Below are 18,180 nucleotides of genomic sequence, written 5' to 3'. Positions count from 1 at the left end.
TTTTATTTGGATATTCCTAAATGTAGAGAGGGACCTTGGCCTGATCCAGTAAGGCCTTTCTTACATATTGCCAATCCCATTTGCCTACATGCCTTGAAAAGGGCAAGGGAAACATGATAAATGCCATGTCAAAGGATAAATGCCTTTGTGCTGGTACTATTGTAATGGAAACGCAAAGTTAAAGTACCAAATAATCACCAATAGTCCACATGTGGTAAAACATATTATCAAACACTCAATTAGACATAATAGGCTAACAGGCTTAATGGCCTGTGTTACCTTCATTGTAAGACTCAAAAATATATTGCGGCTCCAGCCAGTTTCTTCTTTTGGGAGGTGGTAAAAAATTACTCTTTTGATAGTAATAGAACTCCTGCCCATCCCCTTTACACCTCAAGTCCAGCCCTTTCCCCACAGCAGCTATCTTAACAATATTATCAATCCATGCAATTATGTTTAGAAAAGTGATATGAAAAAAAAATCCAGAAAAATATCTTGCCTACCGAGGGGGTGGGGGTTCTTTTGAAACAAAGCAGCAATAAAAAGGAGCTGAATAAGCAGATCCTGAAAAATGCCAATTTTTGGGGGGAGGGGCAGCCTTTGAGCTACTTCAGCCCACCATCTTTAAAAAGACCTCTCTCTCCCCCTCTTACTTAACTGCTGCCTGTACACAGAATCCAAGTCAAGTCAAGCATTCAACTGTGGACTTGAAGTCGACAGTTTAAAGCTGGAGCCAGTCTGGCCAAACTCACAATTTGATGCTGGGCTCAGCCTGGCCAGCTCCAGCTTTAAACTGCAGGTTTGAATCCTGCAGCATAAAGCTGGATTCATCCAAGCCAAGTTAAGCATTGAATAGTGGAGTTCAGGAGCAAGGTGAGCCCAGCTGAATGCTGACTTGGCCTGGCTTCAGAATTCAGCTGCAAGCACTGTTCCGAGTCCATTGGCCTCATCAGAGCTGGTCCTGCCTCGCACACCGGCTGTCAGACTTATTGGTGGGAGGGCCCTTCACTGGCTGGTTATCAGGGTGGCTAGAACAGCTGTCCAGGGAACTGCTCCTTGGGGAACCACCGAAGAGAGGCAAAAGAGCTGCTTGCAGCTCTGGAACCACAGGTTGCTGACCCTGGAACCAGATAAATAAACCTTAATACATCTTATCAACCTGACTACATTTGAATAACATAGTTGACTAATGAAATACATTAATGAATATTTAGCAGCATGGGCATGGCACTGTCAAATAGTCTTCATGGGATCCTTTGAAGTTATTTACGCATGGGGGTTTAATCACTCGATGACTACAGTTTTGAATGATGACTTCTATGTGTGAGTGGACCAACAGAACACCCAGATCACCTCTAAGTACCTTTCAGTGGAGGCCATTCACACATTCAGCTGCAAGTCAAAAAATGTGCTAAACTCAAGTTACGGGATAAGCATCCACATGTGAATCAACACAGATTTTTTTTTTTGCTTTTTCTGAAAATGAGTAGGATTGCAAATAGGTTTATGTGCTTTCCTTTAGGATAGTGGCTACCAGCTGGTTATCTTAAGTTTCAAGTACCTACCATCATTTTCATTTTCTAATAATTATCACCTTAATTATCCAAAAGCACAGCTCTACATGCATGCAGTGTTTTAACCACCTCCATTCTGAGATTTCGAATTCTTTTTACAAAACATTTTCAAGTAGGAAATCCTTTTTCATAACCAAACAGCCACTTTTGCTCATCACTGCCACTGTCTCCAACGCTCCTACTGTACTAGCTAAGAGAAAATATAGGCTATCCTCAGGTCAGTCACCCACAGTAGCTTTTCAATTAATTCAATTAATTCAGTACATTTTTATTCTGCCCGTCATCCAAGAAGCTCAGAGTGGCATTCCTCAGTTTCTTCAGCTCCATTTTACCCTCAAAACAGCTTTATGAAGTAGGTTACACTAGGAGAGTAACACATACTCTCTCTCAGTCTGACCTACTAAACAGAGTTAGACACTTCTAAGCCCATTGACCTCAGTAGGTTTAGAAGGCATAACACCATTTAGAACTGAGTATTGTACTAAACAGTTAGCCCACTGACCTCAAAACAGCCCTATGAAGTAGGTTAGATTGAGACAGTCACACACACTCTCTCTGTTTAACCTACTAAATGGAGTTAAGACATGTCTAAACCCATTGACATCAATGTCTAACTCAGTGGGTTCAGAAGGTATAATATCATTTAGAACTGAGTATTGCACAGTTGCCCTGGCTTGTGCATCTGTCCTGTGGTAGGCCAAACCTTTAGTAAACCTGTTGTGGACTGCACTCCTAATTCAGTTGATTGACAACAGATGGAGGACAGACAAATGAAAGTACTTGTTTCCAACATGTCTAATCAATATATGGAATTTGATGCTACAAAATGGCAACAGATGGCTTTAACGAGAGATTATAGAAATTAATGAAGAGCAGGGTCAGAGAGGGCTAATAACACACCACTGAACACCAGTTGTTAAGAACAACTATGAAGAAGGACTATTCACAACTTTCTTGTGAGTTTCCTAAAGGTACCCATGGGAAAAAGTACTTAGAACTTACATGATTCAGTGTGGCAAGCCTAGATTAGGAACTGGAAGGCTCAGGTTCAAATCTCAATTGTGCATTGAAGCTTCCTGAGTGATTCTGGGCTAGTCATTCCACCCAGCCTCACAGGTTTGTTAGAAAATGAATATGTACACCTGGATAGATCCAACTAACTTTTTCATTCATTCCTGTTCAACTTCCTTCCTTACTACTGCCCTGTTCCCATGTGGCTTTTGTCCTTGAAGGTCCCATGATTCCCAGCATAACTTTTTTGGGTGGTCACAGCAGCCTCTTCCTTTTTCTTTTCATCACCAGAAATGCCGGTTAGATACATTCCATCATCCTCAGCTCCTTGGAGGAAAAGATGGATAAAAAGGAATAGATACTCACAGGAGTATCTATTTCTAAGTGCTCACAGCGCTTCACCGATTCGATTGTCTTTATATACACTGTTCTAATAGCTGCAGGCCAGTCATTTGCATGATCCAAATAAAGCTCCAGCTAAGGGATAACAATTTGCTCGTCATCACTTTTGACAACCTGCCAATAATAATCTGCCATATTAACATTATAAAGCTGACACTAAGACAAATAGACTGCAAACTGCAACACCAGCGTCAGATTTCCTTTCTGGGCGGTGGTGACATTTCTCTATCCCCAGGCAGCCAACAATATGAACTGTAAAGTATAGGATAAACATGGAGTGGAGTCAATGTTCAGTTATTTTACTTTGCCATCATTCATAAGATTTTTTAAATCTTGTACTGGTTTAGTCATTGTTTGACAAAGTCTTTCGGATTGTCCCTATAAGATTTACTTCCATTTCCGATCCAGTCTTTCCTTTACTGCAGCCAATCCCCCTTGGAGCCTTCTGTAAAGGCCAATGGAGTTTCAGAAAACTGTCAATGATGTACTTCTAGTGAGACATCATAACTAGGCAGCTCCTCCCACCATGCAAATATAATTAGATGTGACCTGTCATTTGCATATGCAAATACCTCTCCATGCAATTGTAAAAAAAGAGGGTATACAAGATGATAGCCATGACATGTACATTTGAATGACATAATGTTACACAATAAATGAGTGATGTACATTTCAGCTTACTGTGCCATAGTCTGTAGAGCTCACCTGTTAGCTAATGTTCCTGAGATACAATGAGCAAAAACTATAAGAGAAGATGTACAGATTCCCATCCCCCTCTTGAAGACTGGATAAAATGTGAAAAGGAAGGTGACAATGTTTTTAAGGATGGTTCATCCACACTTTTCCATGGTTTGACCTTGTGTGTGAATGAGCAATTACATTACAAGTGCATAGACCTTGCCCATTATCTCAAGCATAATACCTCTCATTGGAATTAGGAATGCTTTCAGCTGTGACTCATCCAATGATAAACAATCAGGTGCTAGACTAGAGTATGTGTGAGTCAGCCTTCAGCAGTGGCCTGTCAGGTGGATTTCTGGCTGCGAATATAAGTCTGCTAAGTCTAAACAGTGTTGAGTTTATTGCTACAAAGAGATAGCTTGGTAAAGGAGGGATTACTCATTAAAGCTGTGGTAGACACAGAGGAAAGATGAAAGAGGACTGATCAAGAGTAAGAGAGATATACTGTTTGGTATGCAGTAAGCAAAAGAGTTGGACTGGGGGCAGAGTGCAGAAAATGAATGTGGCTAATGGGACTTGTGGAATCGCTATAACTAAATTAGTTGCATAATGAAAGTACTATTCCCTTGAACTGAAAGAGCAAGATGGAAATACTGGCGATGAAGAGCACATTCTACCCTTGAATAGTCCTGTTGCTCACGTTTATTTTATGGAATATGGGCAGGTAATAACAGATGCCTCTCTGGGTACCATAAGAGAAAATCCAATATACAAGGGAGTGCTTATTTTTTCATTTTATATAATGCAATTCCATTTCCAAATGTTCTAAACAAGCAAAAACAAATACAACCAGAGAATATTTCATTTCTCCCTTCTTTGAGAGGTAAGCTCATCTGAGTTAAACTGGCAAGCGTTGCCTACTGCAGCCTATAGTGGGGATGCTGCTATTATGTGCTCAGGTCCCACCCCCTCCCCCCCTCAATACTTTTCGTTCCTTCTAGTAAGATGTTGCCCAATAACTGTACAGCCAAAACAAATTTAGAGGATTGTGCAACCACCTGTGGGAAAGGATTAAAAGTCCACTTTGATTCCTTTTGCAAAAATAAACGGAAGTTTGATTAATGTGCTGTTCTGCATCCCATTTCATGTTTTGCAACAGGGTATTTTTCATGCCAACGTAGTACAGAAAATAACAACAGGACAGTGACTTGATGTACTGGAATTTTAGATTTAATTAGGATAACACCACGTTGCTAGCATGGTGTAGTGGTTAAGAGCGGTGCACTCTAATCTAGAGAACTGGGTTTGATTTCCCACTCTACGGCCCCTTCCGCACACACAAAATAATGCGTTTTCAAACCACTTTCACAACTGTTTGCAAGTGGATTTTGCTATTCCGCACAGCTTCAAAGAGCACTGAAAGCAGTTTGAAATTGCATTATTCTGCATGTGCGGAATGAGTCTACCACATGAGCAATGTACTTTAATCTGGTGCACCAGGTTTGTTTCCCCACTCATACAACATGAAGCCTGCTGGGTAACCTTGGGCTAGTCACAGTTCTCTTAGAACTCTCTCAGCCTCACCTACCTCCCATAGTGTCTGTTGTGTGGAGGAGAAGGGAAGGTGATTGTAAGCAGCTTTGAGTCTCCTTAAAGGTGGAGTGCTTTACGAGCCAGTGTTTGACTGCCTGGAAGCTAGTGAAAAATTGGCAGGGAAAGGAATTGTGGTGTGCTCCAGACCATGATAGTAATGCTGGAAATTAATTTGGAAGGAAAAGTAACAAAGTTAGTTAAATACACAGCATACCTACTGGTCTGTATTGACCTCTTTAAAATAAGGGTCCAAAGACTAAAAGGACTGAATAAGTTATATGTTACATTACATTATATGTTATATGTTACATTAATAAATTAAGGAGGAAGTGAGCCATTTAGAGAGATGAAATATGTTTATATATTAATTGTTGAAGACAGAGAAAGCCAAATTAATAACGAAAAATGCACCTTGGCAAATGAGACAATTTAATTGTGAGGGTCAAATACATCTTTTGGTGATGTTTCCAGGACACAAACCCACATTCCTCTGGGTTAACTTTTATCAGTCCAGGTGAAGAACAATTCATCTTTAAGAATGATCATCATATTCTTGCCCTTTGTCAGAAAATGAATTTTTTAACTTAACAAAAAATAGAATAGGAGGAATCCTATGTTAAGCAGATTTTAAGTTGAAATACAACTCCTCTGTCCATAAAGCAAAGCTGCATTCAATTGACTTCCCTCTCCCTTGTCCCTCCTTTTTCTGGGTTTTGGATTTCTGTTCCTATGAGGTGTTTTAAGATTTAGTATTTTAGTATATTCAAGGTGAATGGGCTAGCTTAAGGTGACCAGATGGTCACCTTTGTAAACCGGGACGGGGGGTAGGCGGCCGCGCGCGCACGCGCGCAGTTGCAGGAGTGCACTGCCTTCTGGGGCTTGCCGTTTCCCGCCATGTGACAGGGCAGGAAATGGCAAGCCCCAGAAGGCCATGCTCCTGCAACCGCGCATGCAGGAGGCTGCCGCACTGCCTTGCGCCCCAGAAGGCAGTGTGGCAGCCTCCCAAAAATCAGGACGATTTAAAGAACTTATGGGACGCGGGACAAATTGTTTGAAGGTGGGACTGTCCCGCCAAAAGCGGGACGTCTGGTCAGCCTAGGCTAGCTGCCACCTGAGATTTTAACTGTAATGTAATTTATGTTGTTATTGCTTATAATATGTTGGAAGCAGTCCTGGGCCTCTGAGGGGAAGGGCAGAATATAAGTTACATAAAATTAATAAACTTCAAGTGAAGTGATGGAATATTTTATTGCACAAAGATTGTAAAAATAAGTAACTACACAAGGATATTATGGCTTAAAAATAAATGGCTAAATTAGCCTCTTCAGGCTTTTCCTTGTCAGTTCATTCTTATATCTATCAAACACAATGGACAAGAGGTAACATAAACTTCCAGTGTAACTTTTACTGATGATTAATGTCATTGAAATAAATTGGCCCTCACTTCAAACATCCATCCATCCATCTCTAGATCCAATGATAAAATTGCATCATAGCATTTATTTGCAACTGGATAGTCTTGTCCACACTGGAAAATACAATTGCAAGTGACTGTACTGAGAATGTACAACTGATGGATGCAATCCTAGGATGATAATAACCACAGGTTTTGTCAGAAATGCATAATGACTGCAAACTCCTAGACTTCTGTGTTTTATTTCTTCTGTGATATCAATCATCTTTTCCCAGAAAGTTGTGTAATACAAGCGGCAAATAGTGTTCAACTATCAGAAACAAAATAAATAAAAATGATCGGCATTCCGATCATGTTTTTCAATCTGTTTCCAGAAGCCAGTCTAAATTGGAAGTAAATCTACATGTCACTTTAAAGTAACCAGGTTTAGGATTGGATTAGGGCTTGTGTGGTGTGGTGGTTTTGGTGTTGGAGTAGGATCTGGGAAATTCAGGTTCAAATGTCCATTGTGCCATGGATGCTTACTGGGTAACTAGTCACACACATTAAGGTTATCTTACCCTTGCTTATCTTAAACTACCTGTTGTTGGGATAAAATAGAGGAGAGGAGAATGCTGTAAGCAGTTTTGGGTTCTCTTTGAGGAGAAAGGGGGGATATAAATGAATTAAATTAAAAAAATTAAATCTCTACAGCTGAATCCACAGTACAAGCTTTCTGCTTACAGCCTGGCCCTTAACAGTGTATGTTACCTGACGGCTATTGCCTCGTTAACAAGAGCGCTACAGAAGTGCAATCCCCACGTGTTTCCAAAGGCAAACTAACAAGTTAATCTGTATGGCTGAATCCAAAGTACAAGGATTTTCAGTTTCACATTCTTTATTTCTGGGAATGTAGAGGGATTTTCACAGGCCATAGAGCATCCACAGGTGACATTTCCCTCTCGTTTCTCCATTGAGTGATCAAAGGGCTTTGGAGGGATTAAAAACACACACATAGTTAATTAATATAGTACTATGGATAGAAATTACCATTTAAAAAAATCTGTGGACAGAAGTGCAGAAGTAAAATGATGCTGAGATGGGCAGGGCCTTTAAACTTTCCTGTCCAGATGGTGTGCTTGGACTGCAGCCTTCCTGAAATGTTTGGAGCAAAGCAGGTTTAGGAAAGATAGGAGAAAGGCCAGGGAATCTGTGTTTGTGAAACAGGATCTACTCACAGGACAAAAGCGGTAATCCTACGCACCCTTTCAGCATCAGTTTTGGAAAAGTTCGCTTCAAAGAAAAATCTCAGAATTTTTTTCATTTCTGAAGACAAATAATTTCATAATTGCTATATTAGTTACAACATAAATATGATACTGACTGGAAATTAAGTATGCCAAATGGCCTCACAAATGGCCTAAATGTGCTCTCATGGGTAGAAGGAAATTGCATATCTATGACTAGCAACGCTAGGAATAAACTGCCTGAGGAGAGTCTGTCCACAAGCTATTGCTCTGGTAAGGCATTGTATACGCCAGAAGAGAAGCACTGGGGGATAAGTGCTTAGCATGTTACTACCAGAAACTGAACCAGTTTGAGAAGGGACCAGTGTTAAGAACTGCTGCAACAGAGAGTCTTACATAGCCCCTGGTGAACTGTGCATTTAGAAAACCCAATAAATCAGACATTTCACTAGAGCTTTAAAAAGGGCCGAGTGAAGCATAGGGAAGGCACTGGAGCATGAGCCTCCTTTGAATGCTGCTGAAATAAAGGACAGTATTATCAAGGATCCACTGTGATATATGCAAGGCTTGTGAGGGGCTGCCGTCTTGTCACCACCAGGACGTTTCTACACAACTGCCAGTGTACGGAGCCTGAAAATACTAGGTCTTTTCGCTTTTCTTATGCTTATTTGACATCAAGACTCCCCACCCACTGAGAATTTCTACTGTAAGTCTTGTCAGTCCTTAAAGACACACTCCTTGTGCCTATTGAACAGAACATTAGCTCAGGTTCTCTAATATTAGCGGTGGCAGGTTAATGTACCACACTGTAACTTCGTAGTGTTCCTTTTTACAAACAACAACTATCATGGGCATGGTATGGGAAGGGGGAAAGGTATAAACTGACCTTGCCAGATCTTGGAAGTTATGTAATATGCTGTGAAGTGCCTGGAAAAGCAACATATTATATAGGAACAGGAGCATCACTATAGGTTGAGCAGCATTCTACCAATAAAATGCCTGGAAATTCTTTTTCTAGTAAAATTTAGGGATTTTTCTCTCCTGTCTGAAATATGGCAACACAGAGTCAATTCCATTAGAAGTGAAAGAAGGCCAAATTTGGGGGAAGGGGGATCAAGTGCAAAATGGCAGACTTGCAGCAAGCACAGAATGAATGTTGGCAACATTCAACGTTAGGGAAATTTTACCACCAACACTGTTGTTTGGGGTTTTTTTTAGTAGTTGGTCCTTCTCCTTACAAGCTCAGGCACCTTCCAACATAAAACAATACAATTTCATTACTCTAAATTAATAGGCAGATCGAGCAACCTGGCCTGTCAATAAAACATATCCCAATGGCAGCAAAATCTCAGTAAATTTCACATTAAAATATACACAGCCTACACAGAAAAAAAAACAGAGGAAGAAGGGGAGGGGAGGCAGGGGATGCTGGCAGGGGATGATGGGAACTGCAGTCCATAACATCTGGAGGGCCGCGAGTTTGACACCTGTGCTCCAAAAAAAAGATCTCAGGAGATGTGTGAATTAATCTGCCACGTCTTCCTGGACCTTCCTTGTGGTGGAATGCTCTGCTGTGGTCCTAGGGCCTCCCCAGTTCCAATCCCCCTTTCCGATTCTCTTTTAGTATTTAAGAATCTTTCTCAAAACCATTATTCTCTGCACTATTAAACACAGGACTCTGATAAAATAGCCTTTATATTGCCTTGGACAGCCATCAGCAAGACTTGCCTTTTTCTACAGCTGCATTTTCTTTCCTGTGGCGGCACTGAACAGGAAAGAAAATGGCAGACACACTAAAGAAAAAGGCAAGTCTTGATGATAGTTGTCCAAGGCAATACAAATGCTTTTATCAAAGTTTTGATGAAGGTAGTGCTCAAATAAGAACCTTAAATGCTAAAAAAGAATCTGGACTTTTTTTAAAATACAGAAATGCACTTCTTTAACTGCCACCAAAGACCACATGACCGCACTTGGATCTTTTAGTGGAAACAAGCGTAGATGGAACCATTACTGCCTCAACCTTAGACCTGGTGGAACAGCTCCTTCTCATAGGCCCTGCAGAACTTCATTAAGCTAAATGATGTCCAAAATACATGCCTTTTCTGATTTGATTTGAGGGAAACAGTCTGAGTACTAAAGAATACACAGGGTGGGGAGGTTTCCATTGTGGATTCTTGTTTCAACCAATGTGAAAAAGCTGAATCTGCTTTCTGAAGGAGGAAACAAGGCCCCTGCTCTCAGCATGTTTAGCCATGTAGCTCTCCATGCCAAAGCTGCGCTGAATAAGAACTCTACTTCTGGCCAGAGCAACTAGGGCTTTCTGTGGTGATGATGGACCAGAAAACAGGAACAAACAGGATCTCTCAGCTTGTGCCACTGCCATTTACGAGTATGGCCTTTCAACATGTAATGAAGAAGATGCACCAGAGCAACTCAGGTGCACAAGTGGTTTATGCTTAGGCAGCAGGTAAGTGGGAAGGAAGGTAGGGGAAGAGGAGAAACAGGGGTCAAAAGGTTGGGTGAAATAAAAGTTTGAGGGAGGAGAAAGAGCAGTTCTTTCTGTGGGAGATACCTGTGTGTATTGATTTTTGCGTGTGTATTAGCAGGAGAGAAATATTAATGGTACGTGAATTCGTGTAAGTCTGGCTTGGGGACCAGTAAAAGAGAGAACTGTACTACTTGGTACTTACTGTTCAGTTGAATTTGACGTTTCCAAATCCATGTACCAGGCTTCATTATGTTTTGATTGTTTCAGTGTACCCAACATCCTTGTACAGTAATCAATATTATTCCCATTTATCTCTTATACAGATGAGTCTGAAATTCTGAGATTTGAGCAAGAATGCTGGAATGACATTCACTTCTTGTGCTGGGTCTAAAAATTCACTGGGTTCATGCAGCAGATGTTTGGGAGAGTTGGCCCTGGATCCTTCCCCCAAGGCCAATGTCTCTAACTGAAAGACCAAGTCAAAGTGTGGATGTCTAAATTGTAATTTCAAAGTAAGTGCAATAGAGAAGAGAAATATATTTATTGCTAATTTAGCACAGAAAGTAATCTATGGCTTCAGTTACAATTAGGGAGGGAACGTAGCATTGTATAGACTTATTTTATCAACTCTTGGTAGCGAAGCAGGTACTTGGAAGGGAGACCATGAAGGAAGCCTCTGTAGACTGAGGAAGGCAAACTGCTAACCACCTCTGCTTCTCACTTGCCCTGAAAGTCCCTTACTGGAGTTGCCATAAATTGGTTGCAATCTGATGGCACTTATGTACATATGTAAGTTACAATTTTCCATTTTTTAAAGAATATTAATGAATTGTTAAGTCATAAAACACCTATACATCCTGGAACACCCCCCCCCCCACAATGAAATTGTTTTTTGCTTCTTCCCCTCTACATCTTATTCTAATTTCTATCTCTTATTTCTACATCTTATTCTGCATGGCACCTATCCCAAATCCAGATTAGCTGCAACAGGGGCTTAATATGGAAGGACTGGGGTCCAGTTTTTCACAATGTTGGCATTCAATTTCTGTATTTTTGTGCTTGTATCATGCAGTTATGCTGCACTCCAGGTGTAAAGGACTTTAAATTAGCTAGACTTGGATAGCCCTAAGCAGGGCTTACCCTGGTAAGTATTTGGATAGGAGACCTCCAAGGAATACCAGGGGTGTGACTTGGATGCAGGTAAAGGCAAACCACCGCTGAATGTCTCTAACCTTGAAAACCCCATTGGGGTCACCATAAATCAACTTTGATTTGATGGTTAAAAAAATCCAAGAAAAAACCAAAAGTGAATTCAGAGTCTCAAGATATAAATCTCTCTTTTTTTCCCTTATTCTAACAATATGTATATTTAATGACACAGAAGCAATCTTGTACAGGAGTATCCATAAATCACATTCACCTCATACAGTACAGTAGCTCCATGTAGAATCGTATTAGCCACTTAAATTGCCAAGCTTTTACAACATGCACTTCCAGTTATCAAAAGACACTTAAAATGGTTTTTAAAGATTATAGTATGAAGACTACGGTGAGTGATACAAAAATAAAGGAAGGAATTTGAGCTAGAATCGAGGACAAACTGTATAGTGAATTGAAGTATGTGATTGTAAGAAATCAAGTCCATTTACTTTCAATGATACCCTGAAACACACACTCGACCCTCTTTAACTAACATCAAAACAATCTGCTGAATATTTACATGGAAGTCAGTGCATTCTGCTTGTGGCTGAACTTGGATCAATCACACACTCTCTGCCTAACAAATAACACAAGATTGTAGTGAGAACAAAATAGAAAAGTCTCAGTGTTTTCTTGCCAGAGAGAGCACTGTGCCCATTTGCCACCGTTCGGCATTAATTCTGTGGCTCGAGGAACAATTATGCTTGCAATGGATGGAACACGCTGCTCAGCAATAGTCCACTGTGAACTGCAGTAACCTCACGGTTTTCATCCCCTCCATAATGTCTATCAATGAAATAAATTAATCAGGCCAGCTGTTGCCAGCTGCTTGCTTTCATCTGGCTTCACTTTTCTCATCTTATCATTTCTACTAAGTGGCAGAGAGATTATAAGCTACAGTGGATGACATAAAGGTAGTGTTTCCAAACTCTGTACCGTCAGATATGGTCCGGGCGTGATAAGATCGATCAATATTGGCAAGTATATCTTACCCCTAACTCCACTCTTTTCCAGATTAAATATAGAGTTTGGGATATATTCGCCATATAAGAGTACCCGGCGTATAAGACGACCCCACACTTTACAGATGATTTCTCAGGGTTCAAAAGTAGTCTTATACGCCAGTATATACAGTACTTTCTGGTGTCAAAGTTCCACACCTAGCCTCCTTCCAGGTCATTTATAGGCACACTACAATCAGTGGTGGTAGACTCTGTTCCACATAAGAACAAGCCAGCTGGATCAGACCAGAGTCCATCTAGTCCAGCTCTCTGCTACTCGAAGTAGCCCACCAGGTGCCTTTGGGAGCTCACATGCAGGATGTGAAAGCAATGGCCTTCTGCGGCTGTTGCTTCTGAAAGATAATAGTTGGGTCAGTTCAGGTGCAGCGGTTGAGAAAATTGTATGTTTCCGAATTAGTATGAAGTCCCAAACAAATAGGAGAATTATAATTCATTTTTACATGCTGCCTTTGTCAAAACCACTATTTTGTACATTATTGAACATGGTTCTTTGATACAAGAGCATTTATGCAAAAACATATTTTCACTTTCAAATGGATTTGGGGGGGGGGGGTAGGACTAAGTAGGCACTAGGACCCCAGAGGAACATTTTACAACAAACAAGGTCCGGCATACTTTGTTCTGTGGTGGAGGAATATATAGCCCTGGTATCAGAGTATAGTTTTACTTTTGTAAATAAAAAAAGGATGCTATTGCAACAATTAATTGTTGTTTCTTGCAAAGAATCTAACTCTTGATGAGTAAAAGAAACTACAAGGAGGTACTTACAAGCTATCAGTCACAATTAACTTTTCCAGTACTTGGACGTCTTCTGCCATGTATTTTGCTTCCCTTCCCCAATACTGCTTGCTTGGTTCCCCAATCATTTGCTTTTTTATATGTAGCTCAAGAAAAGAGGCTATGAAAGTCTAGCCTGTTCTCTATCCATTATCTCCTGATGGGTGATGATAAATTATGTCCTTATTCTTCAGTAACTGTTGTAGAGAAGATGGAATTTGTCACCTTTTCTTCTAAGAATGTTTGCAGATAAAAGATGACATCCAGAAATGGCATTTTCCCTCTTTTTTATTGTGAATTGAATGTTTGGGTGGATGCTGTTAAGGTGGTCTAGAAATTGTTATCAGTTCTTCCTTGCCATGGCTCCAAATTGTGAAAATATCATCCACAAATCAGAACCATGCTGTGGTTTGGAGGGGGGTGGTGGTGGTCTGTTTCTAGGACTTGTTTTTCAAAGTGTTCCATGTAAAAACTTGCTATAATGGGGCTGGGGGGGGGGGGGCTTCCCATGGCTACCTTGTTCTCCCTTTGGAAGTAACCAGTTGTTAGGCAATGTTGAAACAGGACTGAAGATGAATCTTGGAGTTTCCAAGCTGGAAACCAAGAAGGAAGTCTCCAGCTCAGCTCTCCAAAATGTTAGTCATTATGAATGTTTTTAGACTATTTTAAGTTTTTATCAAATACTTTAAAGAGAATTAATTATAGAGGTTTTGGCTACGCTTGTTAGGCTAGTCCTGACTTCAATAGAAATGTGTGTCATTCCCCTGCAAGGCAGGCAAAACATATACCCCACCTCACAACCATTCCACATTGTGCTGTTGAGAGACAGACATCTCATTGCGACATACTTCTGAAGACGTGGGCAAAATACTAGGAGCAAAAACTACCAGACCACGGCCACAGAGCTCAGAAAACCACAACAGCCAGAATTAATGAACTGTTCTATCAACTCCAAGGTTTCTAAGCAGGAATATCCCCTATCATGGGTAGTAATAAGGCTTACAAAGATTTACAGATGAAATGAAAAAGACAACTTCTAACATTCATTGAGCTAAAGCCTCACTCAGCTGAACTAAGACCACAATTCCTTCATGACTTTCAGCTGTAATGCTTTATGCATAGTAAAGTCATTCTACTAGGTCTATTCCAGTTGTCATCCCTTACTTATCCTTTCTCCAGTTGCCTCCTGTGCACTCCAAAAACAGTCTGCTGAGTATTGTGGCTAGCACTTGAACTAAATGCAGTGCAGGATGAGGGCCTATAGTGAGAACAGACACTATATCACTATATCACCTCTTCCTGGTGGTGGAGAGCTTTCTTTAACAGTGGCCCTTTCCCCACTTACCTTAAGCCCCGCGCTACTCTCTGCAAGTAGCGCGGGGTCCCACTGCACTCCCCACGTCAGGGGCGGCAACAGCGCAGCTGCCCCGACACTGCCGCTCTTGCGCCCGCTCAGCGCGCGGCATCCCTGGCGCTGGCAAAAACGGCGCCTTTGGATGACCCCGCACAGAGCGCGGGGTCGTGGGGACGCCCAGACGCGCGCTAGGGATGCCGCGCGCTCAGAGCAGCGCGCAGCGACAGCGGCAGCAGGAGAAGTGGGGAAAAGCCCAGTGTCCCCTGACCCCCCAACAGAAGCTTTTTGGAGCATGCAGAGGGTCCTGGAGAAAGAGAGAAGTGGAAAACATCTGTGGGCCATTGCCTTCAATGAACTTTTAAAATAAGATCTAAATACTAGCTCCTTGAGTGCAGGAACCTATCAACTTTGCCAGTCAAACTCTGTAATGTGCCATGTACATTAATGGGGCTGAGAGTCAGCATAATATAGTGGTTAAGAGCGGTATGCTCTAATCTGGAGAACCGAGTTTGATTCCCCGCTTTTCCACATGAGTGACAGACTCGTATCTGGTGAACCAGATTTGATTCCTCACCCCTATATTTCTGCAGGGTGACCTTGGGCTAGCCAGAGTTTTTCACAATGCTCTCAGTTCCACCTACCTCACAAGGTGTCTGTTGTGGGAAGAGGAAGGGAAAAGGGGGTTGTAAGCTCCTTTGAGTCCCCTTACAGCAGACAATGGGGCAGAAGTTATAAATCCAAACTCTACTTCTGATTTTGAATAAAGACTAACAGTAAAAACAAGGCCTTTCTCCCTTTCTTTCACAGATATAAGGTTCAAGTGATTTTGAACTTTTCTGCTACAATATTTAGGCAGCCCAGCCAACAAATCTATGGATTAACAACTTTGTCAACTGAACTGCAAAAGAGCCTGGTTTAGTCTTGTGCATATAACAGTCCACACACATGCATATTTCAATGGGATGATGTCCACAGAGCAAGAAACTATCCAGGCAATTCTTTCTTACCTACTAGCTATGCTAGTTATTGGGGAATACTCTAATAGATGGCCTGTAGGGGTGGTCGAAGGTTGTGTCAGCATGTTTGCCTACCCCACCAGAATAAGAAGCACCTACCCCAACAGGGAGGGCAAAGATGCTGGTGTGAAGGCACCACCTGGTTCTGTGGCAGCAAAACCTGGAAATGGTTGCCACTCAGGAGCTATTCTGGTGTCCGAGTGAAAACCAGCACAGTGGGGGGTGGGTTGGGGAAAATCCCAGAGTGGAGGCAGCTTTAGTTGGATTCCACTGGGCTTCCAGCCTGGGAAAAAAAACCCACCACAGTCACGGACTTAGTGTGGCGTAAGCTTGTGTAGGGCTATTCGGGTGGCAGGTAAGTTTTTCATTTTCCCTCCTTTTTCCTGCCACCACAGAGCTCCCCCACCTCCGCACTGGGCTACAATTACAAAAGGGGAAAAAACGAACAATTTCCTCCAAAATTTTGCTTAAAGGCAATTTTGTACTATGTTTCAGACAATCTGGCAAGCAGCTACTTAAAGAAACCTGTGTTTGATTTTCATAATTTTATCTGTCTGTAAATTTTATTTCTATCCTTTTGTTATTTGTCCTTTAGGTGATGTTTTAAGCTTAGGGAGCTCTGGGGAAGCATTGTGACGGAAAATTTGCTTTGTAGGCCAATATAATGTCTGGGCCTGGACTCAGAGCAGTTTATTGAGCCTTATTCATTTGTTTAGCTTGCTCTGGAATCTAGTTGCTGTGGCTGAAGAGAGGCACAATTGAAACAAATGCATTTTATTACTAGTTGCTAGCAAGAGATTCTTAAGCACCAAATCACAACCTTGTATACAGAAACATGATGAGATTTCCTAGTTCTTTCCTAACCTAATTTGCTTTTCTGCGCTGAACAGCATGATGTATGAGAATTCTTCAGAAATGAGTACTTGCAATGGTGAGCCTTCCTCATGTACTTGATTGGCTTAATGAACCATGCTGGAAGCAGCTTTAATCAAGATACCTGTGGTTGCCTTAGTGTGACATAGAAAGCTGTGTTCAAACAGGGGAGCTTTTCATTCTGCTGAGGGCTTTATTAATGATTAACACGTTAGATTGCCTCTGGAAACACGTGGGGATTGCACTGCTGCAGCGCTCCTGTTAACAAGGTGGCAATAGCCATCAGGTAATGTACACCGTTATGGCCCAGGCTGTAAGCAGAAAGCATTTATCAGAGAAGAATTTTATCAATATAAATGAACACATTATAAAAGGGCATTTAGATTCACTGTTACATCATCATCCCATGGATTATAAAATGTAAGAAGAGCTTAGAGCTCTCCATAAGTACTGTAGGCCAAAAATGGCCAGCAAAAGAAGACAGTCAACACAGACAAATTTACATTGAATTATAGTTTACTAGATCAATGGGGGAAAAATGGAAGCATAGACACTAATACCGATGATCCTTTCTGCACAACAGAAACAAAACATTTTGAGACTGAAATGTAAAATGCTTTCTGCTGGAATTCTGTACAGCTAACATTTGGAAAACATCCCCCCCCCCACCCCCAAAGCATTTTATTTTGAAAATGCTAAATAGCGTTTATTTTTCCCAAGTCGCTTACAAAATGTTCCTTGCTTTTTGTGCAGAAAGCAGGGAATGTTTTTTCCTTCCCAATTTACCAGCTTGGTTTTCTCCTCACGCCCATCATTTTCTGCTGCTTTAGAGAGTCTCCGTGACTACCTTGTACCCACGAAGGTTTCCTCTGCTAGCAGCTCATCCGCTTGCTATTTCCATTTTTAAAAAAATACATGAATAAAGTTTGTTTTGCCAGGTGATCCAGCATCTCTGTCAATTTTTCTTTTTCTTTTGAGGGAGCTGCCTTCGTATGGCACGACATGAGAATTGCAATGCCTCAGAGGGCTGGTCTACATCCCATTAAAAAGCAGTGGGTAGATGGCCAAATCTACCCATTATTTTCAATTACAGGTAGACCAGCCTTCTGAGTTTTGTTATGAACAGAAGTTTAGTAAGATATAAAGTACAGTATATTACCAAGTCTCCAGTTGTTAAAACTACATACCAAATACTTCATTGTCTTCTGAAGATTGCTGGGTTAGCCTTTCTGCTTTGGGACTCACTTTATTTTCCACTTCTTCCACTTGTGATTCAGCGTTCTGAAATGACACATTGCACAAATTTTTGAAGGATGGATCAGCAAGAAGTGCTTGTTCATTAGCAAATATATCAGTCGAGGCAATGTTTAATTTCTACAGAGACAGAAGTTAGGAAGTCATCTCGTGGCCCTTAACTCTAGGTATGTGGAGTGTGCAAAATGTGCTTATGTTGATAATATTTCTTCACATGTGTTCATATTTGCTTGTCTCTGAAAACTGGTCCTGACACTAAGTTCAAAAGTTCCTGGCTCATATTTAAATACTGAAG

The 18,180-nt window shown here is 41.3% G+C and overlaps 1 protein-coding gene across 1 annotated transcript in view; it reads right to left on the bottom strand.

Annotated features, from left to right (window-relative positions):
* LOC125439312 (myelin basic protein) overlaps window positions 1-18,180 on the bottom strand; it is a 138,774-nt gene that overhangs the window by 72,419 nt on the left and 48,175 nt on the right. Inside the window, exon 3 of the mRNA XM_048508356.1 lies at window positions 17,819-17,912. Coding sequence (XP_048364313.1) covers window positions 17,819-17,912 — 94 coding nt within the window. The remainder of the gene's footprint in view (window positions 1-17,818; window positions 17,913-18,180) is intronic.

This window comes from Sphaerodactylus townsendi, linkage group LG09, assembly GCF_021028975.2.
Source record: "Sphaerodactylus townsendi isolate TG3544 linkage group LG09, MPM_Stown_v2.3, whole genome shotgun sequence".
NCBI lineage: Eukaryota > Metazoa > Chordata > Lepidosauria > Squamata > Sphaerodactylidae > Sphaerodactylus > Sphaerodactylus townsendi.
Note: the sequence above shows the minus strand (reverse complement) of the source record. Positions and strands in the feature narration are given on the sequence as shown.